The sequence below is a fragment of the Falco punctatus genome (assembly GCF_963210335.1).
Source record: "Falco punctatus genome assembly, chromosome: 12".
Classification (NCBI taxonomy): domain Eukaryota; kingdom Metazoa; phylum Chordata; class Aves; order Falconiformes; family Falconidae; genus Falco; species Falco punctatus.
Genome location: NC_137592.1, coordinates 28542677 through 28567185, shown reverse-complemented (window position 1 = coordinate 28567185; position 24509 = coordinate 28542677). Strand labels below are relative to the sequence as shown.

The 24509-nt window shown below is 42.8% G+C and overlaps 1 protein-coding gene across 1 annotated transcript in view; it reads left to right on the top strand.

Annotated features, from left to right (window-relative positions):
* PARP1 (poly(ADP-ribose) polymerase 1) overlaps positions 1-23071 on the top strand; it is a 32739-nt gene extending 9668 nt beyond the window's left edge. The window contains exons 5-23 of the mRNA XM_080408730.1: positions 1208-1298; positions 2905-3021; positions 3987-4163; positions 4607-4748; positions 6320-6460; positions 7148-7390; positions 8412-8480; positions 9236-9368; positions 10887-11082; positions 12370-12498; positions 15786-15869; positions 16672-16794; positions 17223-17351; positions 18094-18192; positions 18744-18896; positions 19159-19286; positions 19670-19731; positions 20636-20750; positions 22240-23071. Coding sequence (XP_080264856.1) covers positions 1208-1298; positions 2905-3021; positions 3987-4163; positions 4607-4748; positions 6320-6460; positions 7148-7390; positions 8412-8480; positions 9236-9368; positions 10887-11082; positions 12370-12498; positions 15786-15869; positions 16672-16794; positions 17223-17351; positions 18094-18192; positions 18744-18896; positions 19159-19286; positions 19670-19731; positions 20636-20750; positions 22240-22321 — 2413 coding nt within the window. The 3' untranslated portion in view covers positions 22322-23071. The remainder of the gene's footprint in view (positions 1-1207; positions 1299-2904; positions 3022-3986; positions 4164-4606; positions 4749-6319; positions 6461-7147; positions 7391-8411; positions 8481-9235; positions 9369-10886; positions 11083-12369; positions 12499-15785; positions 15870-16671; positions 16795-17222; positions 17352-18093; positions 18193-18743; positions 18897-19158; positions 19287-19669; positions 19732-20635; positions 20751-22239) is intronic.
* Positions 23072-24509: the final 1438 nt, after the last annotated feature.

The window sequence follows — 24509 nt, the reverse complement described above, 5'->3', positions numbered from 1 at the left end:
AGTACCTTTTTGATATTTTCCTGCAGCTTTATAGCTCATAAGCTGTCACACAAGGTTAGTCTTAACAGTAGCAGAGTACTAGAAAGTGAGGTGTTTAAAATTGTAAGTAGGAGAGCAATTGAGAATGTCAGCTTTATAGCTTAACCATCACCCACAGCTTATAAAGTTAAGACAGATGATTTCTTAAAAAGAAACCTGGCTGACGTTTCAAAACAGCAGCAGCTCTGTCAAAATGAGGTGTGAGATCCAAGCTGTGTTCATGCGCTGCCTCAAGCTGCAGGCCCATCCGGCCTCAACTGGGACAAAATTTCCCTTTATGTCCTTATGGGGAGAGCACACACTGATTTGATTTACTGATACTAATGTATTTTGAAACCAGACAAGGAGGTGACATGACTCTGGAAACATAAATGATCTTCCTCTGAGGTCTCTTGTCGTTCTGAAGTCTGCCAAAAATCCCTCAGTTTTCATTTGGCTTCCTCTTCTTTCCACTCTTGAGCAGTGTTTTCTATAACTTCTCCCTGCACAGCTCTAAGGCCCCATCTAATAACAATACATTTCTTCACACATAACTGCACAGTAGTACATCACAAAACCGCTGTCAGCCTTGGAGCACTTTGCAAGTCAAAACTCCCTCCTGTCTGACTTCAGAGACCTGACTTAATTCCAGTCTGAAGAGAATCTAGCAGGGAAATACCTGGTTTCCCAGTGTGTTAGCTTATTAGAGTTAGCGTGTTTGCTGTCCTTTATTTCAGTACAGACTGTCTAAGCTGAAAAATCAAGCTGTTGATTCAGCTGAAAGATGCTGTAGTCTTTCAACCTGCATTGCTACACCTCCTCAGACTGGAGGGGTGTGCTTATATTCAGTGATTCTTAGGTATGCCTTTGGTGCAGCTAATACAGGTGTAGATGAATGTGCCGGAAAATGTTGCAGTATTTCATGTGCTCCCCTGCCACACCATCCAGTTACCCTGTGGATAAGCTGTAAGTGTACCTGACCTGATTGAGGCAGCTCACGTTGCACAGCCAAGCACATGTCTACAATCTAGCACTGAGGAATCTGAAAAATGGGCTTGCCTGCCAAAACTGAGGATATTCAAGCCTCTGCAGATATCGGCAGTCAGTAAACTGAGCTCTGGTAACTGTTGGACAGGCATTTAAATAACTTCCTTTCATGTGTACGTTTTGTTTTGGTTTTCTCTAATAGAAAGAGAAAAGGAGAAGAGGTAGATGGAAATGTGACTGCAAAAAAGAAACAGAAAAAAGAGAAAGAATCAAAGCAGGAAAAACAGCTGAAGGTGAGTTTTAGTTTATCACACCCTAAAGACTGCTTTGTTAGAAGAGTGCCGTGTCGGGCACTAACTGAAGAGCTGTGGCACCTAGAGAGGGGTTGTACCTCATGCCCAGACAAAGCAGAGCTGCAGCACAGCCCGGACCTGGCACAGGAGGTGCCCACCCTGTCCCTGAGGCAGTTCACCCTGCTGCTCTCTCCTGAAAAATGGGAAGGAAGTTCTCTCGAGCTTGTGCTTACGGGTTTTAAATAGATTCGGTTAAACGCCTTCTCTTGGGGAGGCTGGTTCTGTGGTCCTTCCTGTATCATCTGGCTGTGGTGGCTGAAGCTCTGAGCCCAAGTGCTGTTGCAGAAGAGCTTGGAAACCGATAAATGACTCATTATAAAAATTAAACAGAGGTAAAGTGCAGAATTAGATTAATGATAAATCATATCTTTTTTCACTCTCTGGGAGCTGTGTTCAGTTCTTGGGTACAAAGTGTGATAGATCACAGCCTTCTACCTTTCACTTTTTTGAGTATCGTGGAAAGAATTCCGAATAGAGCATCAAGAATTTTGTATTTATTGAAAGTTTGGCATAGGTACTTTCGAAGGAAAAAATTAGCAAGCTGCTTTTGGTGTTTGAAATCGTAATGGAGCTGTAGAAGATGGTCTGTCTACTTCTGAACAAAAGTTTTTCTTTTTTGTTGTGTGGCAGTGCCTTAATTTTCAATAAAACTTAGCTAAGACATCAAGGTTTTACTGTTGCAGTGCAGATGTTCTAGACGGATCAGGGTTAACTTTGGGTTCACTGATACTATTTTTTTTAACAGCATTTTATCAAGCATGATTATTAACTGAAAATTAAACCATTTAACACAGACAACCAGTTTTTCCAGAGTAGACTGCATTTTTTACTGTAGTCAGTGAATAACATTCAGAAACTAAATTATCTTGAGATATTTTAGGACGCTACTTTGCTGTCCGATCATTTGTAGAAAGGCCAAAAAGAATATGCAGGTTCCTCCATGCTGTTGCAGGTGACTGATCTGGTAGAAATTCCTCTTTACGCTTAGGTAGCTTAAAAGATGAACTGAACAGATCAGCATTTCTGATTTTTGCTTTAATGCAAGGCCTGCTTGTTGGTGTCAGCTAGTTAGGTGATATTTGCAAAGTTTGTTGAGAGCTTACTAAGAGTAGAAGTGTGATAGAAACACAGGTGTCACTCTACCTAAATGCTGGCTGTCTTGTTGGTATTGCTTGTACCTTCTTGTTTGGGATAGTGCTATAAAGGTTACTCTGTGGCCTTTCTTTACGTATACATGATGGAGAAGCCTTGCTTTATACAGAATCCCATAGGGATGTCCTTCCACGTGTAATCTTGAGAAGAGAAACTTCGCTGAAGCTGCGATGTGCTCATGTGTTCATACTGAAAGCTGGAGCATGTGGCTTTAAAGACCTGTTCTGCTTTTTCAGATAAAATGTGTGACCCTTTTGGTAAAACTACTGGTTCGTGATGTTCATCTCGCCCTCACCACGGGCTTGCTAAAACCTTGTTCATATGCTGCAGTTTCAGGACTGTTCTCAAAAAGCAATTGACTGCAAGTAGCTAAGCTGCTGGGTTTTGTCAACAGGAGCAGACAGAGCTGATCTGGGGCATCAAGGATGAGCTGAGGAAGTTGTGCTCCACTAACGACCTGAAAGAGCTGCTAATCGCCAACAAGCAGGAGGTCCCTTCAGGGGAGAATGCTGTGAGTCTGCCTGTAGTTGCTTTGCATGTGTGCTGGGTCTTTGAATTGGTGAAGTCGACCTGAGCCAGTATCGCTGCAAGGTCCACAAGTCTGAAGCATGTTTCTAACGTAACGCTTCAGAAGGGAATTCAGTGCAAAGCCCGGTCTTTTTTTGTCCCAGGATTCTGGTGATACTGCTGTTACGCTTGCTTGTGAAGGGCTGTATGGTGGTGTGTGATACTGAACTGGGCACCTTGGTTTCAGTGACGTGCCTTTATTCTGCTATGCCCAAACTGGTCCATGTTTTTGGTGGTTTTTTTTTTGTTGCTGGCTCTTCGAGTGGGTTACTTATGGCACTTCACATTGCCTCCCTCAACTGTTAAATTATGCAAAAAGAAGCAAAATCTGCACAAATTCTTTCCTGGTATCTTTTCTAAAAACAGTCAGTTTTCAGCCTGTGTAATTTGTGAAAGTCTTCTCTCTTTTGGAGCCACACATCGCTTCAAGTATTTGTATTTATTAAGACTGTAAGGAGTGTGGGCTGGGATGTGGGAAGTGTCTAGACTCAAAATGGTCAAGAAATACTCTCTAGGCAGGAAAACCAGGATTTGTCTGAGCCTGCATTCCCAGCTACCTACTCATGTGCTCAGATGCCATAGCTGGTCTCCTCCTTGGCTGTTCTGGCACGGCTGCCTGGTCAGGTGCTGTGTGGTGGTAGGTATGCTCTCCTGAATGCTGAGTCTAGGAGAGGGTGTGAGCAGACATGGTATGACCAGGGAAGCTTCATGTCTTGTCTTTGAGGCATCATAAATCACTCGGTGCTGGTAAGAGTCTTGGTTTATGTGTCGTGTTTGCATGACAAGCGCTGGGAGCATCTGCGTGCCAGCAGCCTGGCAGTTCTTTCCTTGTGCAGCCCAATGTAGTGTAGTGTGTGGGCTTCCAGCCTCCTTCTGCCGTGACCTGTTTTGTATTCTTCGTTGCTTTAGATTTTGGACCGAGTAGCAGATGGAATGGCATTTGGAGCTCTGCTTCCCTGCGAGGAGTGTAAGGGGCAGTTTGTGTTCAAGAGCGACGCATATTACTGTTCTGGGGATATTACTGCCTGGACCAAGTGTGTTGCTAAAACGCAGACGCCCAACAGGAAAGACTGGGTAATCCCAAAGGTGGGTGTTTACTGCAAATTTGATGATCTGAAGCATGTTTCTTAACTGATGTTACCTCTTGGAAGGGGACTGAATAAGCAGCAGTCAGTGTTGGATGCCAGAGTGTGCTGCAGTGCTGAGCAGGTGTCACAGTGGGGAAGTCCTGTCACAACTACATCCCTCCAGGGGTAGGCAGCTAATGCATAACTGAATCATATTTTTTCCAGTAACACTAAACTGAAAGAGATGTTGCTGTTTTGATTTGAAATCCATCATTTACCCTCTTCTAGTTTGGCTTTCCCTGTCAGTAAAGTGGGTATTTGCCTCCCTTGATATGAATGTCTCGGAAATCCTTTTCAAGACCTGCAGTAAATGCTAACATCTGGCCAGCACTCAGTTTAGCCTTTAAATCTTATTATAAGATTTGTTGGTTTTAAACTCTGCTTATGCTTAACACCCTACAGGAGTTCCGGGAAATTCCGTACCTGAAGAAATTTAAGTGTAAGAAGCAGGACAGGGTATTCCCTCCAGATGCTGCACCTGTGAACTCTGTGCCTCCTCCCTCCGCATCTGCTCCTTTGGCAGAGACTGTGTCCGCCCCCAGAGGTAAGCGGCTGGCTGGGCATGGGTCAGTGGAGGTCAGGGTGGTGCATAATGCCATTCCCAGCCAGATAAACGTGCCACCCCAAACAGGCGTGCTGTTCTTCTGCCCCCAGGCAGGCAGAGCTCTGCTGGTACAACGCAGTGTAGCAGAGTCTTACACGCTTTATCTTCCTAGTGCGGGTAGACACTGATATGGTGGGTTGTCTGGGGACATGGTATTGAGGTCCTGGTTGTTTTCTAACAAATCATTTGGTATAATATGTATTTGCTGATGGTGAGGAAGTGCTTGCAATGAATCAGAAACTTAAAGGCTGATGTTGGAAAATGTGTCCCAGGAGAGACCTGCTGTAAAATACCTTCTTGCTTCATTTCTTGGGGAACATCCAGGGACCTCCATAATGCCAGATATTCCACGTTGTGTTGGGTTTTTAAGAGCAATAGGTGGTTGTTTTTTTTATAATCCTCCAATGGGATTTGGCTTTACCAATCACTGACGCTGACTGCCCTTATGCAAAATAGATATATTGTCTCCCGTCCGCAAATTGGCAAAAGGTTGGGCTGGCTGTTGGAGTGAGTTGCATGCTTTAGTGATACAGCCTGTCCACAAAGAGTTATACTTTCTTTCTTACTCAGCCTTTTTTAGCCCTGGCCATAGTTTTGGTAGCAGAGGTTTATTGTTACTTGGTGAAAAGGTTGTAATTCTGCACAGTTTTAGCCAGGTCGTGTTAATTTAGCAATGAAGACCTTGGTTCTGATTGGCAAGTTGATTCCAGCCCCAGTGTGCCCTGAAAGTAAACTCAAAAGTTAGACCAGAGTCGGGTTACCTTGTTTGCTAGCAGCCTAGCTACTCCGAGCTGGGGGAGAAGAGGAAACAACACCCTCAACTGGCCAGCCAGAGTTAATAGCATGTATCTTCAGCAGTGCAGATGCGCTCTTAGACACTTGCCATGTCTTGGAGCAGCTTGCATTGCAAAGTGTTAACACGATCATGTGATGGAACATCAGATGGGTACCAGTTTGCTCCTGACTTGTTATGGGGTTTTCATCAGGTACAACCTTGTACTGTCTGAAAGATGAAGACTCAAATGTACTGTAATGTAGTAACACTGTTGCTTGAGAGGCAATCCTTTCTACAGCCCCTCAAAAACAGATTTCCTTTTGAAGAGGCAGGAGCTTTCATGTTACAGTGAGTTTCTGCCATGCTGTCCAGGCATCAAAAGAAGAGGGAAGCAGAGCACAGCCTGAAGTAGCATAGTGCCGAAGCAGGCTGATTTTTCTTTTTTAATTTTAGTTGGGAAAAAAAAAAACACAAAACCAGGCAAATAATGTGCCTACATATCCATCTTTGCTGTCTTCCATCACTTCTGTTTGTTGGCTGGTGCTGAGCTTTGGTGCCTTTCCTAGGTGAAGGGGAAGCTTCCTCCCACTTGTGTAACACAGGTCAGACCTGCTTGGACCCTTGTCTCCCTGCCAGTTGGGCTGATTTTACTGAGATGCTGTCCCTTTGTGCTTGTTATTTGTCTGGGGGGCTCTGCGCCTGTTGCTGACACACTGTGTTACTTCCTAACCCCTAGACAAACCGCTGACCAACATGAAGATCCTGGTTCTTGGAAAGCTGTCAAAGAACAAGGAGGAGGTGAAAGGCATTGTGGAGGACCTGGGAGGAAAGATGACAACAACAGCTAACAAGGCCACCCTGTGCATCAGCACACAGAGTGAGCAGCTGTGCCTTGGTTACTGGTAGCTGAGCAGATTACAGAGGACACGTGTCCTTGGAGCTGTCTGGGGATCAGTGTTTGGATTAGGGGGAGTGTTTTGTGTGTGCAGGTGGCCTTAGTGCACTTGGAAAATTAAAGACAGATGTGTGCTGTTTGAGTTTTACTTACCTAGCAAGTTAACCCTGTGGGTTGGGCAGTGATGCTCTGTTGGGTCTGTATGCAGACCACGGTGGTGTGCAGGCCACCCTTGTGGGGATGACAGGTGCTGGGGCTGCATCCACGCTTGCCTTGGAGAAGCTGCAGAGTGACTGTGGGTGCCTGAGGGCAGTTGTTCTCTGCTGGCAACTTTAGGTCTGCTTTCGCTCCCTGTTGGAGTTGAAGTGCAAACTGGCTGCTGAGGTGGATCTGCTCCCACCTGCCAGGAGGTCCAAGGGGGACTGTAACAGGCCCAGCTGTGGGAAGGGGAGAGCTGGACCAGCCGCATAAAACAGGAGTGTTCCTGCTCTAGCGCAAGCTGCAGCTTTGAGCCGATGGGGATTTTCCCCTGCAAAGGTCAATCTAAAATGTGGTGGAATTGTGTTTCCGCAAAGTGTTACAGAACCCTGAATCATGCCCAGAGGGAGGGGCTAAAGTCTGAAACCTCACTGATGCTTTTTTCCTTTGTTTCCTACCCTGTCTCTGCAGAGGATGTGGAGAAAATGAGCAAGAAGATGGAAGAAGTGAAGGAGGCCAAGGTCCGTGTGGTCTCGGAGGAGTTTCTTCAGGATGTGAAGTCCTCTAGCAAGGACTTTCAGGAGCTTGTGTCTCTCCATGCGCTTTCACCTTGGGGTGCGGAGGTGAAAATGGAGCATGAGGAAATGGCCGTGGATGGGAAGTGCAGCAAGCCCCCAAGTATGAAGAGTGCTGGGAAGGTCAAAGAAGAACAAGGTGAAGAACAAAGTGGTTGTTTCTCCGTAGGCCTGTTCAGTGCTGTGCATGCACAAAGCAAACCTGGGTATAGTCTATCCTTGCTCTTTCCTTGAGTTCTCTGCCCTTTTTCTCAAAATAAATTTAAGTAATGAGATCTCAGGTCAAGAATAGCTTTAGGTAAACATGAAGCTATCTCCTGAACTAGCTCGTTTCCTCTAGTTCAGTCTTGCTTCAGAGATCTTCTGTGCTGTGTGTGCCCAGGCTCCCTGATGACATCAGCCCAGGCTCTTCCTCATAACACATCAGTTCCTCTGCCACTTTGGGTTGGTGTTGCAGCTCAGGGAGGTACTGGGGCACCAAGATGTGACAAACACTGCAGTGTCCCCCCAAGGGGTGTTGGCAAGTAAGAAAAAACTGAGGTCCAGAGCAATGGGTCTTTGTTCTACGTGGTTTAGAAAGTAACACTTCTTTAACGGAGGAGAAAAAACATCCAACACCGGTGGCATTCCTCACCAGTGCTGTAGAGGCCTTGCATTATTAATGCTGGACGGTGAACAAAACCATTGGATTTGCTTGTGCATCTTCAGAACCCATTTTCCATGTCCTCCAAGCATAGGTTTCTGTCGTACAGTTGGGTATGTTGTTGCAAGGCTGTCTCACAGCAGTAGCGTCTCTGCAGTATCTGAACATCCCCCGTGCCCTGTGAGGTTTTAAATACCACTTAAACACAACCATAAATGTGACTTTTATCTGTTGCGCAGGTGAAAAACTGACACAGGCCAGCCCTGGGGCCAGAAGGAAGGAGATAGATAGAATCTGGGAAGATCTTATTTTTTGTTTTGCTGGTGGGGTGGGGGGCTATGAATTGGTTGCTAAAGCCAGGTTAAAAAAAAGCCATGGAAGTCATTGTACTTATATACTGGAAATCTGATTTGAAGTCTCCTTAGGGTGATAGTTATGCAAATTGAAAATTTAACTGTTGATTCAAGTCAGGCTGTGTTGTCTGCCTAGGAAAAAAATGAACTCTCTTTTGCTGCAGGACCTAGCAAGTCTGAAAAGAAAATGAAGCTAACAGTTAAGGGTGGAGCAGCAGTAGATCCTGATTCTGGTGAGTGATAACAATGGCTGTGCCTGCACCACACACAATCTTCAGGATGTGTTATCATTTGCAAAATGTTTTTCTGTGACAGTATAAAGGTTCCATAAAAGGAATGTAAATTTTTAAACCATTTTTGCTCACTGTCTGAGGAAGGATATTGATTGGCATCCATCCAGAGCTGGCTATTCCAGGATTTTCTAGTGCAACTTTCAGAAGGACCACTTAAAACTAGGGTCTACACCTTGTTCAGCTTCTGGAGCATCTGTCAGTGGGGTGAGTAAAGACCCAGCCAGCAGAGGCCACAGGTCTGGTGTGAGTATCTGCCCCTGGACTCTTCAGGGGGCAGCTGATGCTACTCTCCAAACTTGCGGTGCGTGGACATTGTTCAGATGCTGCATCCAAGACTAGCCGTTTGGTTTTCAGTCCGTTTGCTGATGTGACACCTGCAGAGCCTGTATTTCTCTTGGGAATTGCTTCAGCCTGTCACAGGGTGTTAAATGCTAGATTTTAGATGGTCCCTTACGAAGTTACCATCTTTTTTCCTCTAGCTATGATTGATGTTCACTCCAGTCTATCTAAAGATAGATGCTCACAATTTATCAAAAAGAAAATATGCTTCATGTAGTTTTGAATGAGCATGTGGTCACTGGTTGTGTGGTATTTTAAGAGTCACGCTACTTCATGGAACATCTGGGTGAGCACAAATGCAGGAAGGAGGCCTAAAATGGTAACCTCCTCTGTCCCAATTTGTTTCTTCTCTGTAGGTTTGGAGGACTCTGCTCATGTCTTTGAAAAAGGTGGAAAGATTTTCAGTGCAACCTTGGGACTAGTAGATATTGTGAAAGGAACAAATTCCTATTATAAACTGCAGCTGCTAGAGGATGACAGAGAGAACAGGTGAGTTTAGTTTTCCCTAGAAATACTTCTGTTCACTTTTTTCCAGTAAACACTGTATTTTTGGCATCTACAAAAGCAAAGTATGAGTAACATGTCTTTGAGGAGATCTGAATAAGTTTGTTTATTTAAAAAGGGAGAAAAAAAACTCCACCAAGAAACAACAGCAACAAAAAAACCCCACCACCCCAAAAAACTCCCCAAAGGCACCAAAAACTACAAAAGCAGCAAACATACCACCCATGGAGAGATCTCTGTTCTGTGTGGAGGTGTTTCTTTGTGGTGTTGACAAAACCTTGTTTAGATCAAAGCCTACAGAGACCTTTGACGGATCTCAGTGACTTTCCCATAAGTTGTGAGGTGAGTGAGTTTGCAGAATTGCACCTGGTAGTGTTCATTCCTGTATCCTGGGATGACCAAGGCTCGTACAGTTGGCGCCTTTAGGACTGGGTTAAGTGGCTAATGTGAGGGTCATAATGCTCTGTGACTGATCGCTGCTCTTCAAAATACAGAAGCAGAGTTTGGTGATGGTTCCTCTGTTCTAACATCAAGGCCCCACATGTACAGTCAGCAGTGGTGGGAATCTTTCCCATGTTCTCCAGCTTAGTCTTTTCTTCTAATTGCAGAGCTGTAACCTTGGGAAATAAAACCAGATTCTGGCTGTTCTACCACAATTTAGTCCTGTGTTGTGTGCCCTGAGGCTTAACAAAATGTACTGAAATGGTCAGGGGACAATCATGGTTTAGCCTTCCAGGCTCATCAGACGCGTGGCAGAGCTGTCCAGTGGTTGCATTACTGAATAGATAAAGAAGTTGAGAGGGTTCCGTAAAATGAAACTGGCCCCCCAAGCACATAGGGGTGCACAGAAATCCAGGGGAGCTAATTGCTGTCAGCAGCAAACCTGGTTCAGCTCTGAATTTATTGCACTTTAGTGTTCCTAATAAGCTTTTGTTGCTGGCTCTTGTATGTGGGGTTTGAATCTGGATCTGCAATTCAGTGCATGGGAGCATCTCTGTGCCTGCGTTTCATGCGTGACATGAGGAAGGTTGATTGATTGTGTCCCTGTAAACGCTACGGAAGCTTACCCAAGGTGATGTCAGTAATACAAACCAACACTTGAGTGTCTCTAAAAATCTGAACTTTAGGACTTCAGGCTTAAAGATGCACTGTGTTTTTCAAATACACGACCCCAATAGTCTGAAAATTCGTATTTGTGAAACATGAAGACTGAAGAGATTAGCCTCTCTTTTCCTGCTGTGCAAACATTTATCCTCGGGGCTCTAGGTCTGGCATGTTAACACCAGGCATTTTTTCACACCAGTTCTCGGATGTATGCTCTGTGGTGGCTCTTCTGTTGCTCTCCTACAGTCTTTGATAAGAGAATGTCTTTCATAAAATTGATGGTATGCAGATGGGTGATTCGCATGCAGTTGCATAGCTGTTGCAGGGCATTTCATTTGGACCGAGATCTAGAACCAGTGTATCTTACATCGGTTCTTCTCTCACGTTTCTCTTCTCTAGATACTGGGTGTTCAGATCTTGGGGTCGTGTGGGCACTGTAATAGGGAGTAACAAGCTGGAGCAGATGCCGTCAAAAGAAGATGCCGTTGAACACTTCCTGAATTTGTATGAAGAGAAAACTGGCAATTCTTGGCATTCCAAGAGCTTCACTAAATACCCAAAAAAATTCTACCCACTGGAGATAGATTATGGACAGGTAACTCTGTGATGTCCCTGTACCAGGTGGAGCATTGCTTAACTGCTCTGCTATAGCTGTTCTGTGCTCGCTGTTGGATCGCTTACACTTGCCAAACCTGAGGAACGAAGTGCAGGTGCGACTATTGCATCTTCTCTGTGCTACAGAAAGCAGCTGTAGATCCATGAGTGGCATGCGTTAAAATAGATGTGTTGGGGAAACTACGTAGTTTTCCATTGTCAAGTCTGAAGTCCTGTTTAGTGCTTGTTCCTGCTCACTCTCTTAATTTTAAGTTTAATTTGAACTTAATTCAGTAGTTACTTCACATATAACCTGTCTGAAAACACCATTTTCTTTTCTTTGAAAGAGATACTTCTCGTCTGTCTTCTGCATCCAAAACCCTCCCAAGTGCTGAAGCAGCTCCTGTGCAGCATTCTGCTTAGTGCACATCTTGAGCAGGCTGAGGAAGAGAAATTATTCACTGCCAGTGAGATGTGGCTATTCAGACAGCTAAACTAAATAATTCTCTTCCTTTTGCCCAGTGGGGGTTTGTGTGTTTATTTAAAGGCATACTCATAACTTAAGCTATTTTCAGATAAAACAGTTGAATGCTGTTAATAGCTATAAAGATACAAGAGAATGTATTTTCAAGCTGTTGCATTTTTCTGTGGCCAGATTACCGGATGTCATCTTTCAGTGCGAAGTACTCGATGCTTAGCTTTGTTTCTGGAAATTTGAATATTACAGTGGCAAAGCATCTGTCACACTGCAGTGTACAGTGATATTCTGAGGCATCTGGCAGATGCTTTATTCATGCAATGCTCTATCAATGAAAGCATCTAGATGGTACTATGGCTAATTGATGATTCCTGTACTCATCTGTGACAGTTTTCATTAGAAAAACTTAGTGAAACTAGTGATTACATCTCTATTTTGTCATAAAAGCAACAAAGTAAATAGTATTTTTTTCGTATCAAGGCCTCTATGCAGCAGAAAGCTTGCAGAAAAAGTAATTCATACTGTTGCTTGAGGTGAAGCAGAGACACATGGAGAGATCCTATTCCTTTAATTCTACTTGTATTTTACAGTGCCACCTCTTGAAATAATGTCTGCCAAATTACTGAATAGGTGGATTTTTAAACCCCCTTTGTTCCAAAATGTCAGAGCAATGTCCCACGCTCCCCATGAACTTAAGGCTAGTCATAGTATGCATACACTAAATTGGTTTTCAGCTGTTACCATGGCAGCCAGCCTGTTACTTTTATCCTTTGTGATTTTGCTAATTCTGATACTATTTTTACCTCCCAGGATGAAGAAGCTGTCAGGAAACTGACAGTAGGTGCTGGGACAAAATCAAAACTTGCTAAGCCAATCCAAGACCTTATTAAGATGATCTTTGATGTGGAGAGCATGAAGAAAGCGATGGTGGAATTTGAGGTGACTACACACATTCATGTTTCTCGGTGCTAACTCTCCATCATACTTACAGCCAGAAGCAAGTTCTTTGCAGTTCAGGGTGTATCATACTTCCCAGACATCAGTGCAAGTTTCAGATTGGCCTTAAAATAAGGGCAAGAGTCTGACCAGAATTTGCCAAGCACTGGAAGTAGTAACTTAGTTATGCCACATGCAGTTTTTAAAACATGGGGGTACATTCTGTGTTCTTCAGTGTAGAATGTCTGTATTAGCATCTTCAATTTAAGAAACTTCTGAGAAACCCATCTGCCAGTCCTGGGATCAGTAATCATTCTATGGTTGTCTTTTTTTTTTGTTGGTGGGGGTTTTTTTCCCCCCGTGATAACATGCATCATGACCACTGTTCACTGAACGCTCTTAAAATATTAACGCAGAACCGACTTGCTGCCCATGTGAGGCTGGAGGCACTTCTGGGTTTTGTGAGTGGTGAACCACATTTTGAGGGGGGCAGCACTACCCCTAATTTAGGTAGCAAATGGGCCTGCAGTTCAGACTTCAGAAGTGCTGCCAGTTAATACATACGCGAATGAAGTGCCTTGACAGAGTCCAGAGCTTCTTCTGAACAGGGCCAAACTTGAGACTTTTTTGGTTGTATTTCTCATTTGTTCTAATGATACCCTATCTTCATCCATTCGTCTTTTCTCCATACTCCTTGAGCCACATTTCTAACAAGCTTTCAGAGAGTGGTCGGGTAGTATTGTCTGTCTCTCCTTGCATAGAAGCAGTTTTACTGATGTTTAGAGATCCTGCATTTTGTTTTAATGCAGCCATTCAAACTGGCTTAGTTCTAAATAACACATTTCAATTTTCTTCAGCCACCTTAATTATCCTGCCCTAAGACTTCATATTTAAGCGGCTGCTGTTTGCTTTCTGTATCAGTATTTTGTGTACCTGCTTTTCAGAACAGGCTTTGCACCATTTCATAGAGCTTATCTGAAAGCTTTCAGGTGGCTTGCCCAACATTTTGCAGTACCTTGGGTTAATTGTGTTCTCGTATATCTTCAATGGTTCTTTACATCAGTCTGCTAAAATATTTGTAATTCTTTGTAACTGCAACTGGCTAAAGACTGAACTGATAATCATCTGATGTAATTTGGTCTTGTAGAACTGTTGAAACTATGTTAATTCACACCATCTGCAGATCTATAGCAGACCTAGGAGTCCAGATGGGCCTGTCTTCCTATTAGATTTATCTTCCTGTACTGTTGCTGCTGAACAGCTGTTTTCCGTTAGAGGAAATAATGCTTTTCCTAGTTAGAGGTTTCTGTGCATCCTCCGAAAACTGCTGCTTGCTTTCTTTAATCAGTCTGATCTCAAGTATTTCGTTCCATCGAGGTGCTCTCACTCTGCCAAAACTGTAGCAAAAAAATCTACTGTCGTAGAGTAAATCTGATGCATTTCTTTTCCTGCTTTTCATTTAGCTTTTAAGGTTTTACCTCACCAAGCATACAGTTTATTACAATTGTCTGTGACATTGCCTTGCATGAAATTGCTAGTTAGAGGGCTGAATCTGCTCTACTGCTGTACCCTTTCTTTCTTGGTGGAAGGCAAACATCCCCCTTGCCTCTCGTGACAATCTTGGTGCACACATCTGTGATGTGGAGCTGATTCTTCGTGCTGCCCTCGGTGCATCTGGTAGTAATTGCAGTGCTGTTGTTTTAGACCTAGCCCCTTGGCTGTTTGTGCTCTTTTGATGCATTTAATGATAAAGCTTTGGATGCAGTTTAGCTTTACATCAGAGGTTAGATCTGTTCACCTCCCATGAGCCACAGGGGACGCAAACTCCAGCCCTTTGGCTGTTTGTGGGCTCAGTAGATGTGCTCCTAAATCACATTACTGGGGGATGTGTTAGTTTATAGGTGTTAGTGTTTAGCTGTTAGTGCTTATACATGTTATTTTATAGGTTTATGTAACTTACAGTTAGTATAGGTGTCTGCAGCTATTCTGCACGCCCAAGTTAAATGGCCCATTTTACTTTTACATGTCCTTCATGATTTTTCAGCTACTAATTAGATAATGCGGATGATTGGTACTCAACAGGGAAGTATTGGCCCCAAAAGTTTGAGAGCCACAGATGTATTGCAGGTTGTTTTTCATTAGGTTATTAATCTTGGCGTTGTGCCTCATGTGTCCCCAAGACGTGATTGGTTTTGAAGCCCACCTTCTCTCTTGCAGTCCGTCCTGACTTTTCTTAGTATCTGGCTTTATGCTTAGCTGCAGCTAAAGGTGAAAGTTCTCCTAAGCCCAGTACAGGGTAGAAATCTCCATGCAAAATCACTTCAGGGCTTTCACACCAGTCTCTAGCTTGGAAGAGCCTTCCAAGTTCAGCTTGCAGAGAAGATTTGCATATGGCTGGGTTTCCTAGCTCCATAGTGGATAAATAATATGGAACTTACCCAGATGGTATGTGATATACATGGATTCGTAGGCTATTCTGTCTTTGAGGTGAATCTTAAACCCATGAAGTTAAGTAATAGCCAATTTGACCTGCAGAGTGTACGGTGAGTACTGTCAGAAGTCCAGAGGGTGTATGTATAATCTTTGTTAAAGACTCCATTGGACTTCATTTCTGTCAAATGTTTTTGCATTTGGATGATCCTTAACTATGCAAGGATTTAATGCAAATCTGAAACTCTCTCAAGTTCCATCAATACACAAAACAACAACATATAAATTAAGTCAGTGGATAAATGCAGGCAACCAAGATACCACTTTTAATTTAGTTGTGCTTTTTTGTTGTTCCTTTTTCATTAATGAATATGAAGCATCTTATAGCCTCTTTGCATTTGACCCTTGATAACTGTAGGATAAAGCTGGAAGAGGGTGTCTGGGCTGTACCTATAGACACAGATGATCTTATGAAAAAGAACTATTTAATTGAGGTTGCTTCTTTGCCAGCCTGAAATGTATGGCTAATTAAATGATTAAGGAACGCATCTGTTGCCAGGTTAATATTCAACTTCAAGCCAGATGCTTAGTACCCTATTTTTGTATTGTCCTAGCATGCATACTTGGTTTCCTGTTGCAGTATTCCTTTGTTTATAGGATGTCTTCTCAGTAGTGTGCACTGTCCTTCTGATGTCGTTCCTCAATTCACAGAGATTAATACCAATTCTGAAGTGTTTCCATGCTTTCTGTGGTCAGTCCTACCAGGATGGAGATACTAGTTCCCTAGAAACCAGAGAAGGAAGGCTGCAGTGGTTTCAGTGTAGCAAAACCCTGTGTTAACAATTTAAATCTTCCATCAGATTGACCTGCAGAAGATGCCATTGGGAAAACTGAGCAAGCGACAGATCCAGAGTGCGTACTCCATCCTGAATGAGGTTCAGCAGGTGAGCATGAAAGAGATGTTAGAGCAAGAGGGGAATTCAGAAGTTCTTCTGGGCTTGGAGTGAGGTGAATGCTGAGCTCTGTGTATGAAGAAGACCTGTGCTCACTTTCGCTGGGGAAGAGGATGTCGCTTCCACATGTAACTCATTAGTTCTCTTCGCTGTTGTACCAGTTTGGGCAGTACTTGTATCTTTCACACTTTTGTACCACAAAGCTCAGGCTGAGCCAGGCGCAAGTGGCAGCTGAGTAAATGAAGCCAGTGTCTTGATCTAGTAGTGAGCTGGGTTTCCACCCCAGAGAAGCCTGTTAGAGGATGAGAATAAAGGTTGAGTTGACACAGTAAAGGGTCTGGTTTGATGACATCACTGTATTAACACATCGTGATCTGGACCAGTCCACGTATGACTACACAGTATGCCTGAACAGCTTGCAGTAGTGTACCAGTATGTCCTATTTTTTGTCATGGGCTCCCTGGCAAAACATAGATACAGGAAGTTTTACTTCAGTTGTCAGAGGACCAGAACCTTGCCAAGGACATGTACCCCTTCCATATCCAGGAGCCTTTCTTTTGCTTTCCAGAAACATAATCCCAAATAGATTTTTCTCATACCGGAAATCCTGTGTATTTCTGTGCAAGTACTGTGACTTCCTACGTGCAAAACAATTAAATAGAATTGCCATTTTTAGTCCTGTGAGAGTTTCAGCATTACTGCTTGTTAGTCCTCAAGTATCTTGTGTGTGTCTATTGCTATGGAGACTGAATCTTACTCAGTAATTTTCTTTGGTGCTTGTTGTCTTGTCCAGGCGGTTTCCGACAGTGGCTCAGAATCCCAGATTTTGGACCTCTCCAATCGCTTCTATACTCTGATTCCTCATGACTTTGGGATGAAGAAACCACCTCTCCTAAATAATTTGGAATACATTCAGGTATTGACTGGAAGTCGTATGTTGTCTACAGGCAACAGGTCTGAGACCAGACGTCTAACACAGAGAATTTGTGAGGTTTTAAGACTTCTTTAACCTCACGCTTCCATGAGGTTAAGCTTGTCTTTCTTAAGAATATCTTCTTGTTTGTTTATTTATGTGGTTATGCACATACAAATAATTATTTGTATAAGTTATTATAGGATGTATATATTATGGTCTACTTATATATATGTACATACGTGTATTTATATTTTAATATATTTATGTGTATGTATTTTATTTTCTTAAAAAAAAAAAAGCTATGATGTTATGTTGTTAGATGGCAGTGTGTGGCCAGTGATTCGCATACACTTCTATAATTTGGGATATTCCAGAGTTACTCTGAACATGTCAAAGGCGCAAGTAAAATAAGCTCTTTAATTCTTCAGGCTAAAGTGCAAATGTTGGACAACTTACTTGATATTGAGGTTGCTTACAGCCTTCTCAGAGGTGGAAATGAAGATGGAGATAAAGACCCAATTGACATTAACTATGAAAAACTTCGTACTGATATTAAGGTAAGGAAATGAGCGAGTGAATACAAGCTGATGGCCGTTTAGTTCAGAGTATAACAAGTCACCTAAACTATAAGTGGACAGATGTATTGGCATGAGTTCAGAGAAGGGCCACTGAGCGGGTTAAGGGACTGGAGCATATGAGGAGATGCTGAGAGAGCTGGGACTCTTTAACCTGGAGAAAAGAAGTCTCAAGGGATATCTTATCAATGTCTATGAATACCTGATGGGGGAGGGGAGTGAAGAAAACAGAGACAAACTCTTCTCGGTGGTTTCCAGTGACAAAAGGCAATGGGCACAAACTGAAATATAGGGAACTGTATTTAAACAAAATTAAAAGCTTTTATTGACGGTGTTTGCTTTTGGGTTTTTCGCTTGTTTACTGTGTCAAACACTGTCAGAACACTGGAAGAGGTTGCCAAGAGAGGCTGTGGAGGCTCCACTCCTAGAGGTGTCGGAAGCCTGATTGGACTCGGCCCTTGGCAGCCTCTTCCAGCTGACCCTGTTTTGAGCAGGGGAGCTGGAAATCATCTCAGTGTCCAGAGGTGCTTTCCCATCTCAGACATTCTGTGACTGAGTGCTGTCTGTATACCTGTACACCATCTCTAGCTGGGAATAAATTTCTGCCTAAATGATAAAAGAGGCTTAATCTGGAGAGTTGCCAGCATAGTGTGGATGTCAACATTTTGTAAGAAGCCTGCTAGTTTGTATGCTAAAGAAACTTGTCTCATTTGCCTCTTTGCAGGTTGTTGACAAAGATTCAGAAGAAGCCAAGATTATTAAACAATATGTGAAAAATACTCATGCTGCTACTCACAATGCATATGATCTCAAAGTCGTGGATGTAAGCTGGGCAATACTGGGGTTTATGCTTGTGAAGATGGACTCTAAGTTGACTTCCTTGTTTGCATTTTCCTTTTATATTTGAGCAGCTTATCTGGTTTCCTTTGTTGAAAGGGTGGTTTGATAGACCAATTGCTATTTAATAGCATAGCAAAAGTCTAGGCAGAGATGAATCTAAGCTTAATGAGGTGTCTTTGAGGTTGTTTTTATTTTAATTTAATTGGCCTCAAAATGGAGGTGGGGTTATAATCATCTAGAATTAAGCCTAAGTTTATTGAATGATTTTTCAGAAAACTATGATCTCATGAAAATGCAGAAGGGAAGGTGGAGAAGTAATCGATAAGAAATACTGTGTGATCAATGCTACCTACTTTTTTGCTAGCATGACATAGCAAACAGCAAATACTAAAAACCGTCCAGATCACTTTTCCTAGCAGATTAGTGCATATTCCAAATCGGGTGATTTTTTTGTTTGTTATCTGATTAGTTGCATGAAGGTAATGGTTTATTTGCTTGGTTGTTCTTTTTCTCCTGTCCATTTTTTAATTTAAGATCTTCAGGATTGAGCGTGAAGGAGAGAGTCAGCGTTACAAGCCATTTAAGCAGCTTCATAATCGCCAGCTGCTGTGGCACGGTTCCCGCACCACCAACTTTGCTGGTATACTCTCGCAGGGTCTCCGGATAGCTCCTCCTGAGGCTCCTGTGGTACGTTAAACAGCTTCTCTGGCTGCCTCCATCCCTGTGCCCAGAGATTGCCACAGTCAGAGACAACCTAAATAGGAGAATTTTGGGGGGAGGGGGGCAGTATTATCTCTCAGCATGCAGACATCGTATGTCCAGAGTGGATTGCTGACTGGTGTCCACGAGAGCTTGAGTTGCAGCTTTGCTCTCCTGGGAGCCCAGCCAGGTGGATTCAATGCTGCCTTTGTGTTATTGTCTCAATCTTTTTTTGTTTTGCTGCTTGCAGACTGGCTACATGTTCGGGAAGGGCATCTATTTTGCAGACATGGTATCCAAGAGTGCCAACTACTGTCACACATCTCAAGCTGATCCCATAGGCTTAATACTACTGGGAGAAGTTGCCCTTGGAAATATGTAAGTAACTTATGAAGAGTATTTGCTGAACAAGCTTAATATATCGTGGTACAAGGCGATGCTAAAATTGCAAGCCTTTTCTTCAGTGTGAAGAAAGAGCACGTGGTATTTCATTAGAAACAAGATTCTTAAAATGCGATCTATTTGGTTGGGGGGGGAAAAAATATCAGTGTTTCAGGTCTAGAATCTTGTACTAAATGCCAATATTGTTAAAATCAGTGACTGAAAACAAAGAAGGGAAGGCAGCTGAGTTCCAGAAGTTACAATCTAAATTGACTTTATATTAACTCACCATAAACTGAAGCCTGTAAAAAATGTGACTTTTCATCAAGATAGTTTAAGATGAATATGAAATGCTATTGTGTGTTCTTTGTGCTGGCCAGGTATGAGCTAAAGAATGCTTCTCACATAACAAAATTGCCCAAGGGAAAACACAGTGTGAAAGGTAAGCATTAGTAGTTGTTGTAATCTTTTATTGATGGCAAGCTCACATTGTGTGTCTCTGCTTAGCAAAGAGAACTATAGTCATTTCATAGTTGTATTTTATTTAAGAGTCTGCATAATGTTGCCCTGTAGTTGCATCTGCGTATGTGGCATTTTGAGGCAGGAGTTAGTACACTTGGTATGTCCATACTGAAGTTAATGTGTTACCTGAAGTTCAGGAGGAAACTTTCATTTGATATTACACAAGAGAAAATGTAAGGTGCCGCCTTACTCGCTTTCATCATAACAATACTGTGTATTTTAGAAGAAAGATGAGAGGTTTGAGAGGTCAGAAGAATAATTGTTTAGCTTTCAAAGTGCCTTAGAAGCTTGGGGAAAAGGGAAAAGCTAAGAATAAAAGTTCAGAGGGAACAGCTGTTCTCATTACATTTCCCTCTGCAAAAAGCATCAGTATCTGGCACTGACAAAGGATGAGAGAAAAGACTCAGCTCTCTAATTCAAGCAAAAGAAATAGTAATCATTACCATCTTCTGTACTGAGATGGGAGAGTGGAGAACAGTAATGTTCAGTAATGAGTGTATGTGCATGTGTTCATTAATGGACATAGGATATTAGAGCTATTAGTCTGGTCTGGTTTAGCTTTGATCATACAGATTATCTAATTAACAGCCAAAAGTCTTAAAATTCTCACTTTTAGTGTAGCAGCATACGACTACAACAGGTACAGTGGTGCTGAATTGAATAAACAGACTGTATTTTTTGTGTTCTTTTTAATATATTTTTGCACTTGGTCAGCAGCTAAAAATATATGTGAAGTAATATTTGGCTGGCTGAGTAATTTCTTTATGTGCAAAATCTGTGTTTGCCTTCTAGATTTGTAACTTTAACGTTTTTTCCCTTTCTAGGCTTGGGCAAAACTGCACCTGATCCCACAGCCACTACCACCCTTGGTGGTGTAGAGGTTCCCTTAGGGAATGGGATCTCAACAGGAATTAATGATACCTGTCTTCTGTATAATGAGTATCCTTTGCTGTTATGTTGGCTGCACACTGTGTTTGAGTGTTGCTGAGTTTAGCAGGATCTCGCTAATGTCAGTCAGGAGTTTTGGCACACTGTTCTGTTTCTTTAAGATACGCTTTGGAATACTGGGAGACAATTTAGTCTCTTCTCCAAGGGGGATGATTTTATAGTTGTAACACTTAAATTGTCATCCTGCAGAAAAGGGAAACAATACATGTAGCAATTAGCTGTTGCCCCCACAGGACTCGATACCTGAAGGCACTGGAGTGGCCAGACAATGCTGCCCAATAGTGTCTGGCCCAGAGACATGCCAGGACAAGGGGTGGGGAATGCAGCCTGTGGTTTCACTTCACTCCAGTTTGGTTTCTTCCTTGTGGTGCTGTGGCTGGCCAGCTTGGCCAGGAGGAGGTGGGGGAGCCAGCGCTGTGGCTTGATGGAGTCTCATCACACAGCTTCTCTTGTGTTCCCCACACCCTTTGCAAGTATTGAGGTCGACCTCAGGTGCCCATCAGAGATGTGGCCATTAAGCCTCTTTCTAGGCAGAAGTGCACCCAAATGAATGGGTGCTCAACATTCACAAGAGGTCACAAGAATAAGTAATGTCTAAGGTTCCAGGTCAGTCTCTTCACTGCCCTCTGGGTTGCATAGAAACTGTCTTCTTGCTTGGTAAGGTGTTTTCCTCTTACAAGCAGTTTTGGCAACAGAACTCATGGCAATGGTGTTTTTATCTTGAATTTTCTTAAACATAGCATCTGTCTTGGTCAGAGAATAAACTATAATACACTTGTTATTAGCTAATTGAGGTACCATGTGCATTCGTTTTGTTTTACACCATGTTTAATGGGGGTGTTTTTCATCTAAAGTTGGGATTAGAGGTAAGTTTGAGGCCTAAAGCATTGGGAAACACGTAGGTGATCTGGGACAGTCTTCTGGGAAAAAAATGGTGTGTTCATAGGATGTGCAAGCACTGCTAACCATTGTAGAACTCTTCTCTGTGATTCCAGTTTGGGTTTTTTAGTAGGAAATTAAGAGGATTTTAATGACTTTGTGCTAGATGGTAGCAGTAGAACTGCAGTTATAACTGTAGATGCCAGCTCTGTAACTGCAGATACCATCTAGACTACATCGCTCCACTGTTTGGTTAGTGGGACAGATGATGTGTGCTACGGCTCTGGCTGACAAAAAATACTCTTCAAGAGCTATAGCCTTATATCTAAAGTCAGTTCACCTACCTGTCACTCAGGATTCTTGCTGCACCATCATTAATTCTCCATATGACTGCTAGTTGCTTGTTTCTAACTATTGCATAAAACATATTCGGATTCAAAGAAAATTCAGATTTAAAGATTTATGGTTTGATCTGTTAGAACTGCTTAATCACACAGGCATCTCTATGGTAACTTCAGCTCAAAGGTGAGGTTTGACTGTGTTTTGAAGTTTTTCTGTGTTGATATCAGCAACTGTAATTATTCCTTAACATTATTCCCAGATATATTGTGTATGATGTTGCTCAGGTAAACCTGAAGTACCTGCTGAAACTGAAGTTCAACTATAAGACGTCACTCTGGTGAACAGTATTTAGAAGCCCTGTTAGACTTATACTGTAGTTACACTATAGCGTTGACTTCTGACATGCTTACGCATTGACTTCTCTTACCAAGATATCAAGAGCTAAACTGCAGAAGAGGTTACTAAATCCTATTTAGTACAACACTTAGTGAAAGTTTTATATAAACGTGTGGCAACACATGGACCTGAATTCTGATGAGAACAAGTACCTGGTTTTGTTTTCTACCACTTGTAATTTTGGGATTTTCAAGTGTTTCTTTTAATTGACCAAACTGACAGAAAAAAATATCAAGGTTATGTTTTTAGCCAAACAGAGCAGGGCAATAGCAGAGAAGGAACTTGAGGATGTTTGCGGTATTTGCTCTGTTAAGGCTCCCTCTTGTTTAAGATGCCCTTCTTCAGTTTTCATTTGAATAAATGATAAATGTGCATTTATTTTGAGGTAAAAAATAAAAGCTAATTTCATACTAACAGCTTTATGTTTCAAAACTCCCAAATTGTTTTGGTTTTGAGTCACAATTTAAATGTATTTGGTAGAATGTTCTTAAACATGATATATCTCTCTGAAGATCAAATGCCAAATATTGAGATCTGTAGTCATGTTTCAGGAAGTCATGGAGAAATGAAAATTTGGACTTTCCACTGAGACTTCATCTGTCAACAGTTGGTGCGATAAACATGGAAAATTTAATTGTGGATGTTTTGAGTTTAGTATTAGCCCCAATAAACCTCCTTTAAATATCTACCTTCAATGTGATGTAAGTTGGTTGTTGTAGACTTATGTCCTAACAAAGCCATAAGTTGAGTTTGGGCTCAAGCTTCACTCGTCATGACTTAGAGTGAGGTCTGTTGCCACTCTGTGGGTAGTCTTGAATTCCCTGACTTGAAACGTCAATATAAACTAATAATTTCAGTGTTTAGTGATGTTTTGCTACTTTTCACTTTCAGTAAGTCATTGAGCAGTATGGGAGTGCTAGAGCAACATCAGTTCTTTCTCTTCAAAAATGACTGATTTCCCTGACCTATTGGGGCAAGTTGGCTAATGCCCAGGGACATTAGCAGGACGTTCACTCTCTCTTCCGCTGACAGTTCCCTTCCCAAGAAGAGACAGTTCAAGCTCATTCTGACGGTTGCAGCTTTGGTCTTTGGTAACCTGCGCAGAAACAGCAGATTAGATTCCTAAAGCATTGTCATGTCCCAGTGCCCTTTGAAAAAAGGAGTTTGAAGCCAAAGCGGTTGCTAACAGTGCAGCTGCTCCCAGGACCCCTGAAAGGAGAGGAGGATGAGGAGTGATGGAAAACAAAGCTGCTGCTGGGAGAGAAGGAAGTGTGGAAGGACTGGGTAAGTCGTATGGCTTGAGGACAGCTCAACACAAGAGAATCAATTGAGGTTGGTGCTAGTGGGCTTTGAAGAGAGTGGCCCTTGTCTTCTGGTTCTTCTGTAGCCTAACCAGTGGCTAATTACTGTTCTGATTCCAACAGAAACTTTTGGTTGGTCACTTAAGTATAATCCCATCAGTCTCTGAAAGAGAGCATGGGAAGTGGTTGTTTAGTTGTGAGGTGGATTCCTCCCCCCCTTGCAAAACAAACGAAAAACCAAACAAACCCGCAGGAATTAAAGGTAGATGCTTTCAGTGTTCCGTCACCTGTACCACAGGCAGCTCAAAATTCCCTTTTGTTCCAACCTGAGCAGCACAAGGAGTGCTTTACATGTATGCAGTGCTCAGTTATAATTGTAGCACAACCGGGTATATTGCAAGCTGTCTCTAGCCTCGCAAATACAGCAGTAAAAGGTACGGTGGGACAGGACCTTCTGGAGAGGCAGCATGTGCCCTCTGGGGACTGTAGGAGAGCCCTGGTGTGGCTGTCCTGCAGGGAGATCTAATGTGGATTCAGGTGCTGCATCTGCTACCAGCTTCTCTTGACGGCAAAGCGGACCTGCTCCTGAAAACAGGCACCGGTGCCGCTGTGACCCAGCATAGAGACGGCCTCTCCCCGGGGCCACACTGGGAAGAGCAGCACGGTGACAACCACCGAAGGCATTAGTTCTGGAGTATGTGCAGGAAGCACAGCTGAATGAACAGGCAGCCCCATTTCTGTCAAAAGTACTGGAAAGGAATGAGTTGTCAAGACAGTAGGTCCCATGACATCCTCTGCTTTTTTCAGAGAAGTGATGTTGAGAAATGACTTC